The following is an 11,705-nucleotide window of genomic DNA, read 5'->3' as shown; positions in this document are numbered from 1 at the left end:
TGCAGCTGCTGCAGAAGCACCAGGCCAAGGTGGATGTAGTGTTGGGAGGCGTTGCCCGGGCGTCCAAGGATACGATCTTAGACTTATTCACCAAACTCAGCAATTGCAGGTCGTGGGCCAATGGCCGAGACGTGATCGCGCTCTCCCGAGTCATTATTCAGGAGGCGTACACGAAGGGGAAGGGGCATACGGAGATAGATGATCCGGGCGAGCAGGCTCCGGATAAGGTTGTGTTCCAGGCTGACGATCTGATCTCTGTGCTGCGGCAAAAGTTAAGGAATGTCCGGGAAGAAGACGAGGGAACGAAAGGTGATGAGTCTAAGAGATAGATACCTATAGATAGATTATTGGAACGGAATCGCCCTCACCTACCTTTTCCTGGGCCGTGATACAACGGGCCAAGCCCTAGTCCGAATGGACTCTCTACCTGCTCTTGCAGCACCCTTCCGTCACAAAGGCTTGGCAACGCACAGTTCACATCAACTGAATCCGTAACACCTACAAACACGGAAGAGAGGATCGGCGAGCCACTCCATCGCGCGGAATCGCAGGGCAGGTTCGGGCCCCTAGCCGAAGATGTTGCAGTAGAACTGAAAGCGATACAATGCCCGCAGAAGTCGTGTTTTCTCGGTAGCAGATAAGCTGCCCACCCCGAGCGAAGGATTGAGCTGTTGCAGGAAAAGGGCCGCACACTGTAGCAATAGCGGTTCAGCGACAGACAGGTAGAAGGCTGCCATCTCAGCGAGGTCGGTCAGGGTGCAGTCTTGGAGGATCAGCTCGGGTGGTGCAAAGGGCCGCGAGACGTAGCTATGGATGAATTGTTCTACTGTCTCGGCGGGGAGCGGCCCAGGCGACCGAGAATAGATGGTGGAGGAACCCTGGACAGCGTAGGCCTCAGCCGTCAGGCTGCCGAGGCTGCGGAGGAGTACCCGGCCAAGAAAATGTTGCCGATCCAAACGATATTGCTGGCTAAACACGGGAGACGCGAAAACCAGCGCCCGTAGGTCGCACAGGTCGGATATGTGAGAAAGAACCTGGAGCCTCAGTTCCGCAGGCAGCGCCTCCAGCATGCTCGCGGGTGCTGCGGGTGGTGCGGGCGGCATGGCATGCGATGAGCCGCGCCGAGGTCGTTGGGACGTGCCGACGACGGCGCCGTCTGCGGCAACATCCTCGGCGTTGACCACGATGGTTTTGTCAGCGGGAGCTGGACAGGTGTTACCGGTGGCAATGGTGACTGCTGCGCCGGGCGGTTGTGGATGCAGTCGCTGGTTGGGGACGACCGCGGGTGCTGTTTTATATGCCGGGTTAACACCGACATCGGCCTGCCGTGCAGGGTAGCCATCTGTAGCCTTTACGGCCTTTGCGCGCTCGCGCAACCGTGCAAAAGCATTGAATTTTCTTAATAGCCTGAGGCTCGGCATGGGGATCCGAGTTGCTCGTGCTTCTTTCGGAGTCTTGCAAATTGAGGCGGAAAGAGGGCTCAAACGGCTGGGCGTGTGAGTGGCTGAGCTGGGTTAAAATTTGGATATATCATCAGCATGTCTCAGAAATGGCACAAATGGCATGTTTAATAGTTGCCGCTTGGAAACTGTCATTGCGTCCTGATAAATTCATCCCCCGCATCAAGCAGTTGTTGGTTTGGTTGAGAGGTATGACTCCGGCACATGCCGGAGCTGGCCCAATGGCCAATTGCGCCCGCCGAGCTGGCGGTTGGTTTCCAGTCTTTCTGACGCGCTTCTTGACTCACCCCAACTCATCCTCATTGGCGGGTGAGCAGCCATGCGCCCAACAGTGCAATAGTTCGTCCTCGCCGAGCCTTCACTTCGGCACGCCGTCGGATGTTGACCTTGCAAGCACTGCCAACTTCGTCTTGCGGCTGAGAACCCCTAACCTAATCGAGGAAATGGAAACGTGGGATTGACGCAGCCCCGACGAGCAATGGCCTCGACAAGACCGCATCGTTTTCCGGCTGCAAGCCTTTTCTCCCTCCTCTCATCGCGCGAGGACGGAACCCGGCAACACTCATTTTCGTGATGGACAGCATTGATAGGAGGGAGATCACAGAGGGTCTGGTTGTACTCCGCAGCTCAGAAAAACCAGAGACAGAGTGGGCTTCCGTTTTGTTGATTGTTTCCCCCAAACTCAATCAGGTACCTAGCACCCCTTACGAGGCAATCGCTAATGATTTTTTCGCTGCAGTATCGTCTTCATTCACGGTTTAGGTGGCCATCCTTACAAGACTTGGGCGTGCCCTAGGCGAAAGAATATCCCCACCAGCTTTCCACGCAATACGAACCAGTCCTCACCTGACGGACGAGGATTTTTCCCTCGTTTATTCTCCAAGATCGGATGTTGTGATGGGGGCGGGGATGAGGATAGGGATGGAGATGGGGCCACTGCTCTCGAGGACAAGCCGCCTAGGCGCGTTGCATCCGACGATAGTCCTCCCGACAGAAGGAGAGTGGATGGAGACGTCTACTGGCCATACGACCTTCTGGCGGGCGAAGACCACTGTCGCAACGTGAGAATTCTCACATACGGCTATGACTCCAAGGTTACGAAAGGGCTCAACAGCACTAACCAGAACAACCTCTTCGCGCACGCCAAGGACCTGCTCTACGCGCTCCAGCGGGAAAAACCTGCGAGAAGGTCGGTGATTTTTGTGGCCCACTCGCTGGGCGGTCTGCTTGTCAAGGAAGCACTTCGACGGTCCGAGTCTTCGGAGGAGGCAGAGTTCAAGGACATTGTCAAATCTACCAAAGGGGTCATCTTTCTCGGCACACCACATAGGGGCAGCCCAGGAATGGCCGATCTTGGCCAGACAGTTCGAAGCATCGCCAGTACCATCCTCAGGGTGGACTCAAATGCCGTCCTTCTCCGAACTCTCGGGACAGACAGCCCAGAGTTAGAACTTGGGAGAGAGTCTTTCACGACGCTCTGGCGAAAATATGGCTTCCGCGTCAAGACCTTTCAGGAGGCGTGGGGCCTCTCCGGTATCAACGCCGGGCCCCTGAATAACAAGGTTGTCCCAGACACATCCTCCACCCTTGACGATCCTAGAGAGCATGCCGAGACAATCTCGGCAAACCACATGAACATGTGCAGATTTGAGACAAGACTTGACGCCGGGTATCGGAAGATTTCACTCGAGATCGGATCAATGATAGCGTTAGGAATGATTGGTAAGCTAACACCACAACCACGCAGAGTCTCCGCTTAGTAGTGTACATGTACATTAAATTGACCGTGGTGATTCTAGCTCCCTATATCAGTAAGGATGGGCGAGGTATGGCAGCATGTTCAACAATGGACCGTACCCCGGTTTCTAACCATGGTTAAAGCCTTCCTGGAATCTCTGGCTTTCGCCGAGATGGACAACAGACTCGGCAACATCCAAAGAGCTCTGGATGACACTTGCGACTGGCTGTACTCGACCACCGAATACAATGCCTGGATCAACAATACCGACGTCGCCAAGGTCCACGGCCTGCTTTGGATCAAGGGAAAGCCTGGCTCTGGAAAATCGACTCTGATGAAAGACGCCGTGCGTCGAGTCAAGCTTCTGTACGAGGGCACCCAAACCACCACCGCCGCTTTCTTCTTCAACGCACGGGGAACAGGAGACCTTGAGAAGACACCTTTTGGTCTCTATCGGTCTCTGCTGTACCAGGTCCTTTGCCAGGACTCGTTGGCCCTCGATCATTTGTGCCCGGTGTTCAGACAGAAGGCTATGTTCCATCCGATTGTGACATGGCATCAAGAAGAACTACGAGATCTGTTGTCACGCGTCTTTGCAACCTGCGAGTCAAGGCCGGCTATTGTCTTTATTGACGCCATGGACGAGTGTAACGACGACGAAGTCAGAGACCTGATTCGTTTCTTCAAACATCTCGGCAATAAGGCTTACAATGCCGGCGCCGACCTCAAGATTTGCTTCTCCAGCCGTCATTATCCTCACATATCCATCAATGGGTGCCCCGAGATTGTCGTCGAGGACAATAATCGCACCGACATCTTACGCTACATCGTTGCAGAGGCCGAAGACAACCGCTCCATTGCGGATCTCAAGGACGAGATTTTCGAAAGATCTTGTGGCGTTTTCCTTTGGGTAGTCCTCGCCATTGCCATGCTGGGACAGCATGGCCGGGGCAAGTCATTGAAACTGCTTCAGCAGAAGTTGCGAGAAATACCCCCGGTGCTTAGCACACTTTTCCGAACACTCTTTTCGAACCAGGATCCCGCCGAAGCCGAACGCGCAGTCCGCCTCATACAGCTGATCCTGTTCAGTATGCAGCCCCTGACCCAAAACCAAATCCATCAGGCTTTGGCATTTGGGGGGACTCGCTACGGCTCCCTCGCAACATGGAAAGACTCGGTGGAATATCTCGAGACCCGTGTAAAGATACACGAAATGATCATTGACCTCTCCAAGGGCCTTTTGGAACAAACTCCGAGCAGCGCAAGCCAAGATCCGACTTACCAGTTCATCCATGAGACTGTACGGGAATTCTTTCTCCACGGCAACGGCTTCAGCTTGCTCTATTTTAGTTCGACGTCCATTGTCGGGAGCGGCCATTCTATGATGGCCACTTGCTTTGCAAATTATCTCGAGGTCCAAGAATTACGACCTGCCACCGCAGGTAAATGCGAGCTTCCAGCGAACGACCCCGACCTCGCACTGCTCGCTTACATATGTGTGCGCATTTTTGATCACATCGAGGCAGCGGAGGAGCAAGGGATATCGCAGGAAGGCGTTCTGCGCCGTCTCAGCGATGACACGTGCGAACTGCTACGACGGCTGGCGGCATCGCCATTTACAACGCGTTACCAACCCGGATCAACTATTCTCGTGGCAGCCATCGACTTTGGGGTCATTAAGACAGCAAACCGGATCCTGAGGATGGGCTTTTCGGTCAACCAGCAAACCGCAACACCGCTAGGGTACGCTTTACATACCGCGCTCAGCGGTCGCCGGCGAATTACCGAGACCGCACATGTATATCGCGGATCTACCCAGCTGCAGATGGTTGATTTGCTACTTCAGAATGGAGCCGACGTTTCCTTGAAGAACCAGTTCGGCCAAAGAGCGCTGCACATCGCCGCCACCAGACGCCCCGAAGTTGTATTAGCCATCTTGGACAAAAAGCCGAACGTCAACCCACAGGATGTCGACGGGGAGACACCACTCCACCGAGCCATTCATAGCGCACACTATTACCTGCGGATTGTCGAGATTCTCCTTGCACACGGCGCCCGTGTGGACATTCGCAATCGTCGAGGCGAGACCCCTTTGGATGTTTCCCGGAGCAGGGTAGCTTTCGGCGATATAAGCAAAGATGATGGGCTAGTCACGAAGCTGATGGAGGAGCATGCAGGGAAGGCAAGATGCGGTATTTGAGCGGCTGCCTCGTCAGCTTTCTCAGTCTTCCAGGTGCATACTTAAGTGCATGTGCCTGACGCAGTTTCAGGATTCTGAGAGAGAAGTAAAGGGAACCAAGAAAAAAGGAAAATGTAAGGGCCGAGGAAGGGGGATCAAATAAAAGAAAGACTTCGGGCTTCCAAGCTTCCAAATGGCTTTCTTTCCGTTCTTCTGATCGAAAACTTTTCCAGTTCTTGCCCAGAGATTAATAACTAGTGCCTCGGTTGCTTCTTTGTTTTCTTGCCGTCGCACGTTGGCGCTGATTGGGGAATTAACTAGGTGATCTTTTCCCAACCAAGAATCAATTCATTGTGGCGTCATCTCCTTTTTTATCAGGGCGGTGGTTACACAATACCGTTACGGATACGTAAGGTTTAGTTGGTAAGGTAGTTGTCCTTATCATTTGAAGCGCGGGTGGTGTTGACGTTACGCCCTACCGTATGGCAGTGCGTTTTCGTCTGTTGTTGTGTTGAGGAAGCCGATAACTCCGACTCGGACTTTGTTCTGGAAACAAGAGAAAGGGGTTTCATCAAGGGGCCTCGGCAGGGTTCATTGCGCAAAGGGGGGATGACTCAGCGTGCCGAGACGCTAAAACAGTGTGGCCCGACACGGAAACGGACTGTTCCGCTGAGGGAAAGACGAACCACAGCGCGCCATTGTCTGGCCACTGCAATTTTATCCGAGTGGGGAGAATAATAACCGAAGGGTGGAGTTTTTTCTTCTTGAGCGCGTTGAAGTGCCCTGAAATTGAAATCTCGATCGGGAACTCAACCTCCAACGTTCACGCTCAACCACAGCTCAAACAGGCTCACCGCTCTCAAGATGGACGTCGCCCTCGAGATACTCGACCCGTTGGTCTTTGACAAGGCCTACGCCTACTTCAACCCTGCCAAGATAGCGCCGCTCAATGGTTCGGCGCACTCGGCATCAATAGGATACGGCGACTTCGCCTCGGGATTGTCCGATGCATCCGCCAGTCATGGCTCTGCATGGGCGCGCGACAACATTGTGCGCCAATGCATCTCTATCCTAATCATCACCCAGATCGGCGCGACGTCTCTGTACTGGATTTTCAGCGCGCTATCCTACTATTTCATTTTCGACCGCCGGCTAGAATACCACCCGCGCTTCCTCAAAAACCAGATCCGCCAGGAGATCATCTCATCCATGAACGCGGTGCCTTTCATCAACATCTTGACGCTTCCATTCTTTCTGGCTGAGGTGCGCGGCAAGAGCATGCTATACACCGATGTGAGCGATTTTGGCTGGTCATGGCTGCTCATCTCCACCGTGCTGTTCATGGTCTGGAACGACTTCATGATCTACTGGATTCACCGGCTTGAGCACCACCCCAGCATTTACAAGTACATCCACAAGCCTCACCACAAGTGGATTGGTGAGTTTGGCCCTTGCATCTCATGGCTAGGTACCTATGAATGAGCCAATCACTCACCAACCGTTACAGTACCAACACCATGGGCCGCCCTCGCCTTCCACCCGCTAGACGGCTACGTCCAGTCCCTGCCGTACCAGTAAGCCCTCGCAACTTTTTCACCCACACACCCAACCCATACTAACCAACCCCCGCAGCGTCTTCGTCTTCATCTGTCCCGTGCAAAAGTATCTCTACTTCTTTCTGTTCGGGCTCGTGCAGATCTGGACGATCCTGATCCACGACGGCGACATGATCTCGGGCCACTGGCTCGAGAAGTTCATCAACAGCCCGGCCCACCACACCCTGCACCACATGTACTTCACCGTCAACTACGGCCAGTACTTCACCTGGGCTGACAGCTACTTCGACTCCCACCGGGCACCCCAGCCCGAGCTCGACCCCCTGCACGACGCCCTGCGCGTCATGCGCGAGAAGGGCCTCGTCGACGAGAAGGGCGAGCCCATTCCCCAGCCGAAGAAGGGGAAGAAGGGCGCGAAGAGTGAATGAGTGAGGGAAGCGGAGGGGGGTCTACGGTGTCCTATCCGGCCCCGGCAGGGGAATGCCGCCCCCGCAGAGAGATGGCGGGGGGGGGCTGGGAGATTGGAGTATGTAGCTCGGACGGCTATTTCGTTTTGAGGGCGGCGCTTGGGCATGTGTTGGGATTGGTTATCATGTTGGTTACGAGCCGTCGATGGATGAGTTGGGCATGGGTACAAGCAAGCCTGATTTGGGTTTGGGTTTTTCAAAAAGAGCATCCTCGAGCGGAATGCTGCGCGTCGCAGAATCGGCCCCTTCTTAATGTATAATTAGAGCTTTAATTCAACGACACCGTTATGACGATCCCTTGGCGAGCCCGATGGTATGGGCGGGGGGCGCTCTACCGTATCCTCTGAGACCTCCTCCCGGACAGCGGGGTTGCAATGTTTATAGAGGGAGTACTTACCTCGTAGAGACTCCATTCTCATTGCGGAGCAGCCCCCTCAACAACGCCTTTGGGACGCAGATAAGCGAGCCCTAAAGCAGCGATCTGAACCCCCACTGACTAGCGATGCATGGGAATCCTCCAGCTTCTCGATACCCCCTTGGCGGCAAGTCGGATTCGTGCGTTTCGGTGCTCAGTAAGGCGGAGGATGCAGTTGACGACATCTCGGACCTGTACCATCCGCATTTGCCTAGTCGGAAAGCCGGTATTCCCGGACGTCCCGGCCCCTTTCCCGTCTACCAGGTCGGGGGTACAAAACAAGAAAGCCAAGCAAGGCGCGATGGCTGACTGAGCAGGCAAGGCCGGGCATGGTCCGAGTTAGCAATGAGTCCAAAACAGGGGCAAGGGCCGACGCGCCAGCATCCACCCTCCTTTTGAGAAGTGCGCCCGGAGCATGATTGGCGGCGGCCGGTCCGCCCCGACGGGGGTTCCTGCATGGGCTCGGCGGAGATGGTGGCGGCGTTTAACCTTGGCTGGCCCCTCTGCAACTCAGGCTGATATGCCGCAATAAACTGGGCAGGCCCCAAACCTGCGGATCATCCTCTGCCAGGTGCAGAGGTTGTATCTTGAATCCAACGGAGAACCCTTGTCGATTATTTACTGCAATCTGGGGTTGTATCCGGGGTATCGGCTACGCAAAGGATCCAAACAGCAAGCAACGTAAGACCGGCCTCTTTACCAGGGTCCCGAAGAGGCCAGAATGGAGTATAAAACCCATCCCGGGGGCCGCGAGGGCGGGGAAGGTAAGCCTGGGTATCCTGGTCCCGACAACGTCTTTTCCACGAGAAAATGAAGTTCTCACTCCCCTTTCTCGTAGCCGCCGTCGAGGCCGCCGTCATCGGCCGCAGCTGTGAGGGCCCGAAGCCTGACGAGGATGGCCGCTACACCATCTCTTCGGATGGCATCAAGGCGCAGGTACGTGTCTGAGGGGCACGGAGGGGAGCGGGGAAGCCATCGAACTCCAGTCCGCTGACAGGCGCAGTTCATCCCGTACGGCGCCACCTTGACGAACCTGTTCGTCAAGGACAAGAACGGCGAGGACATCGACGTGGTGCTTGGCTACGACGATGTTGAATACTACCGTTAGTTTGTCTCAATCTCAAAATCAAACGCAGCACGAGCCTAACATGCCATGTAGCCGTGGACCCCGGCCACCCGGTGTACAACGCCATCCCCGGTCGGTACGCCAACCGCATCGGCAACGGCAAGTACACGCTTGACGGCGTCGAGTACGAGACGGAGCAGAACGACGGCAACAACACGCTGCACAGCGGCACCAACAACTGGTCGTACCGCGTGTGGAACGTGACCGACTTCAAGGCCGACTCCATCACCTTCTCCATCCTAGACCCCTCCAACTCGTCCCAGGGCATGCCCGGCGACGTCAAGGCGTCCGTCACCTACTCGGTCAAGGGCTCGACCTGGAACATCAAGATGACGGCTGAGTCGCTTGAGCAGAAGACCCGTCAGTGACCCCATCCACCCCCTCCTGTATATCACCCACCCCCCTCCCTAACACCAAACCAAACACAGCCCTCCTCCTCACCCAGCACACCTACTTCAACCTGGACGCCTTCCGCAACCCCGACACCTCTAAGATCTGGGACCACACCCTGTACGCCCCCTACTCCAAACGCTACCTGGAAGCCGACCAAGCCGCGCTTCCCACGGGCGAGATCCTGACGGCGGCGCCCAACTCGATCAACGACTTCGCGTCGGCGCCGGGGCTCACCGTCGGGCACGCGCGCGACCAGCCCGGCTTCGAGGGCAACTGCGGGGCCGACGGCGCCTGCGAGGGCTACAACGGCTACTGGCTGATTGAGGACGCGCCCAAGGACGCGGTGGTGGTGACGCTGGCCAGCAAGTTCTCGGGCGTCAAGGCCGAGCTGCGCACCGATCAGCCCGGTGTGGTGCTCTACTCGTGCAACTGGATGGACGGCTCGGCCGATCTCAAGAGCACCCAGGGCATTGAGGGCGTCAATGAGAAGGTCATTCGCAGCAGCTGCATTGCCATTGAGGCGCAGGATTACCCGGATGGTATCAACCAGTGAGTCTTTTTCCTTTCTTTTTCCTTTTCCTGGCTTTTGGCGGGTAGAAACTGACAGCTGATGATCCAATAGCCCTGAGTGGGAGCGCACCGATGCGCAGATCTGGGGACCTGGAGAGACGTACAACTGGGAGAGCTCGTGGACCTTTGGCCTGGTTTAAAGAGAGGTCCTACCAAGGTATCTTGGGTACACCAGGAAGTTTGAGACGGTTGAAATCGGTTGGTGTGGTGCTTTAAGCCAAAAGCCAAAGTTGCAAAACCACCGAGACAGAGAATCAGTTCACACCAGACTTCACAGTGATTTGACACTGCTACCTTGTGTTGAATTCTCGGAGCCTTGCTATCCCACAAACACATGGAAAATGATTAAATCTTCTCGTGCCTTCCTGCCATGTATTCCCGGGTGATAATAGGTACATGTTAATTGTGTGATCTGTAATGCTCTGCACGGCCAGTCTTCCAACTTCCAAGCACAACTCCAGTCCCCAACCATCAACTTCCCATCCCACAACCACACTACCTAGATTACCTCTAGCAAACTTCAAATTTGTCTTCCAACCTACCAGTCCAGTATAACATTGTTCGCTGTTCACTGTTCACTGCCATCATTCCATCATGACTGCTCCACTCCGCATCATAGTTCGGAGTTGGGACAACATTTCTGGTGGATGGTTATGTCGCCGAGAGGGAGTTAACTGAGGAACAGGTAATTAATTGCCTTGTGTGCCTTGTTATAACTTATCGCCCAAGCTAACATGCTTGTGTGTGTCAGGTAATGATCAGGACTAATACCCGAATCGTCTTGATCAACGCCGGTGTCACCAGCCATGAACTCCGGGCTTGGATCAAGCATTGTATATGTCAAGAGAACAAAGATTGTTAGGTCTGTCGCAAACAAAACAACTGTTATAGCCTTCACTCGCCAGTTGCTCCCATAGGTGTGGCCCTGCCGGACGCCTGGTTCGACCCAGCCTCGTCCTGGGGACAGACGGAGTGAACTGGCCAAGGAAGGGACGACAATGGGGCATTTGAGGAACATTAGAAGACAACCGGCATGGTGGTGGATTGTTGCTGCTCGAGGTTGGCAGCACTTGCGCCTATTAACCACCTTACCTGCCTCGGCAAGCATAGTCCACATCTGTACCTTCTACGGATGACAATCCACACATTCCAGGTTCGGTTTCCCAAGGACCGAACTGGCAGGAATGTGCCATGGAGGCCATATTGCTTGCCGATTTCTCTCAGCAACTACCAAGAAGTGAAAGTGTCACCGCCGCGTGCCCAGATATGTGGCGCGCAGGCTTCTCGATTCGTCTTTGGATTTGGCACCTCGGCATCATTGCTCCGCGCCAATCACATATCCAGCATTATTTTATTTTGACACCTCGAACCATCTTCAGCCTCTCTCCTCCAAAAGCCACAAAGCCACTATGTCCTACAGCAATGCCACGATAGCCACCTTGGAGTGTTGGTTTTCGTCATTCATTGCTCGTGAGCGGCGAACTTGGCAGCAGCAAAAAAAGCCACAGAACTCGTTGCAGGTGACCTTGAAACCTCACCTTTGATGTTTCTTTAATACTTGGTTAACACAACCATACCCAGAATCTTGTAGAAGCCGTATTTCGCCACTTATTCTCCTCTGGCTTGCCGGATGAAGAGGTTACTAGGATGATACACAGAGGTGTGTTTCAGGCGCGCTCCATTTCTTTTGAGATAGCACACCTAACGAGCAAGCAACCCTCAGGTTTGGAAGCAGTTAGGAAGGAATTGGAGACTGTCCTGCCACCATCTAACTTCCACGGGACCCCAAATCCCTTCATGA

The 11,705-nt window shown here is 54.7% G+C and overlaps 5 protein-coding genes across 5 annotated transcripts in view; 4 read left to right on the top strand and 1 right to left on the bottom strand.

Annotated features, from left to right (window-relative positions):
- CHGG_10110 (uncharacterized protein) overlaps positions 1-135 on the top strand; it is a gene marked incomplete at both ends in the record, with an annotated part of 3,499 nt that extends 3,364 nt beyond the window's left edge. The window contains one exon of the mRNA XM_001228036.1: positions 110-135. Coding sequence (XP_001228037.1) covers positions 110-135 — 26 coding nt within the window. The remainder of the gene's footprint in view (positions 1-109) is intronic.
- A 431-nt stretch (positions 136-566) lies between these two features.
- CHGG_10109 (uncharacterized protein) lies at positions 567-1,421 on the bottom strand (the record flags this gene model as incomplete). Its single annotated transcript, XM_001228035.1, has 1 exon — positions 567-1,421. The coding sequence occupies one exon, from the start codon at positions 1,419-1,421 to the stop codon at positions 567-569; it is 855 nt and encodes a 284-aa protein (XP_001228036.1).
- A 260-nt stretch (positions 1,422-1,681) lies between these two features.
- On the top strand, positions 1,682-5,398 carry CHGG_10108 (uncharacterized protein; the record flags this gene model as incomplete). The annotated part of the gene is made up of 3 exons (XM_001228034.1): positions 1,682-1,911; positions 2,200-3,182; positions 3,273-5,398. 3 exons carry the CDS (start codon positions 1,682-1,684, stop codon positions 5,396-5,398), a joined length of 3,339 nt encoding a protein of 1,112 aa, XP_001228035.1.
- An 843-nt stretch (positions 5,399-6,241) lies between these two features.
- On the top strand, positions 6,242-7,361 carry CHGG_10107 (uncharacterized protein; the record flags this gene model as incomplete). Its single annotated transcript, XM_001228033.1, has 3 exons — positions 6,242-6,815; positions 6,885-6,951; positions 7,010-7,361. The coding sequence occupies 3 exons, from the start codon at positions 6,242-6,244 to the stop codon at positions 7,359-7,361; spliced, it is 993 nt and encodes a 330-aa protein (XP_001228034.1).
- Positions 7,362-8,625: 1,264 nt separating this feature from the next.
- Positions 8,626-10,044, top strand: CHGG_10106 (uncharacterized protein; the record flags this gene model as incomplete). The annotated part of the gene is made up of 5 exons (XM_001228032.1): positions 8,626-8,751; positions 8,813-8,918; positions 8,975-9,301; positions 9,370-9,883; positions 9,957-10,044. 5 exons carry the CDS (start codon positions 8,626-8,628, stop codon positions 10,042-10,044), a joined length of 1,161 nt encoding a protein of 386 aa, XP_001228033.1.
- Positions 10,045-11,705: the final 1,661 nt, after the last annotated feature.

The sequence above is a fragment of the Chaetomium globosum genome, genomic scaffold (assembly GCF_000143365.1).
Source record: "Chaetomium globosum CBS 148.51 scaffold_7 genomic scaffold, whole genome shotgun sequence".
In the NCBI taxonomy this organism is placed as follows: Eukaryota; Fungi; Ascomycota; class Sordariomycetes; order Sordariales; family Chaetomiaceae; genus Chaetomium; species Chaetomium globosum.
The sequence above is the reverse complement of the archived record's forward strand: the minus strand, read 5'-3'. Positions and strand labels throughout refer to the sequence as shown.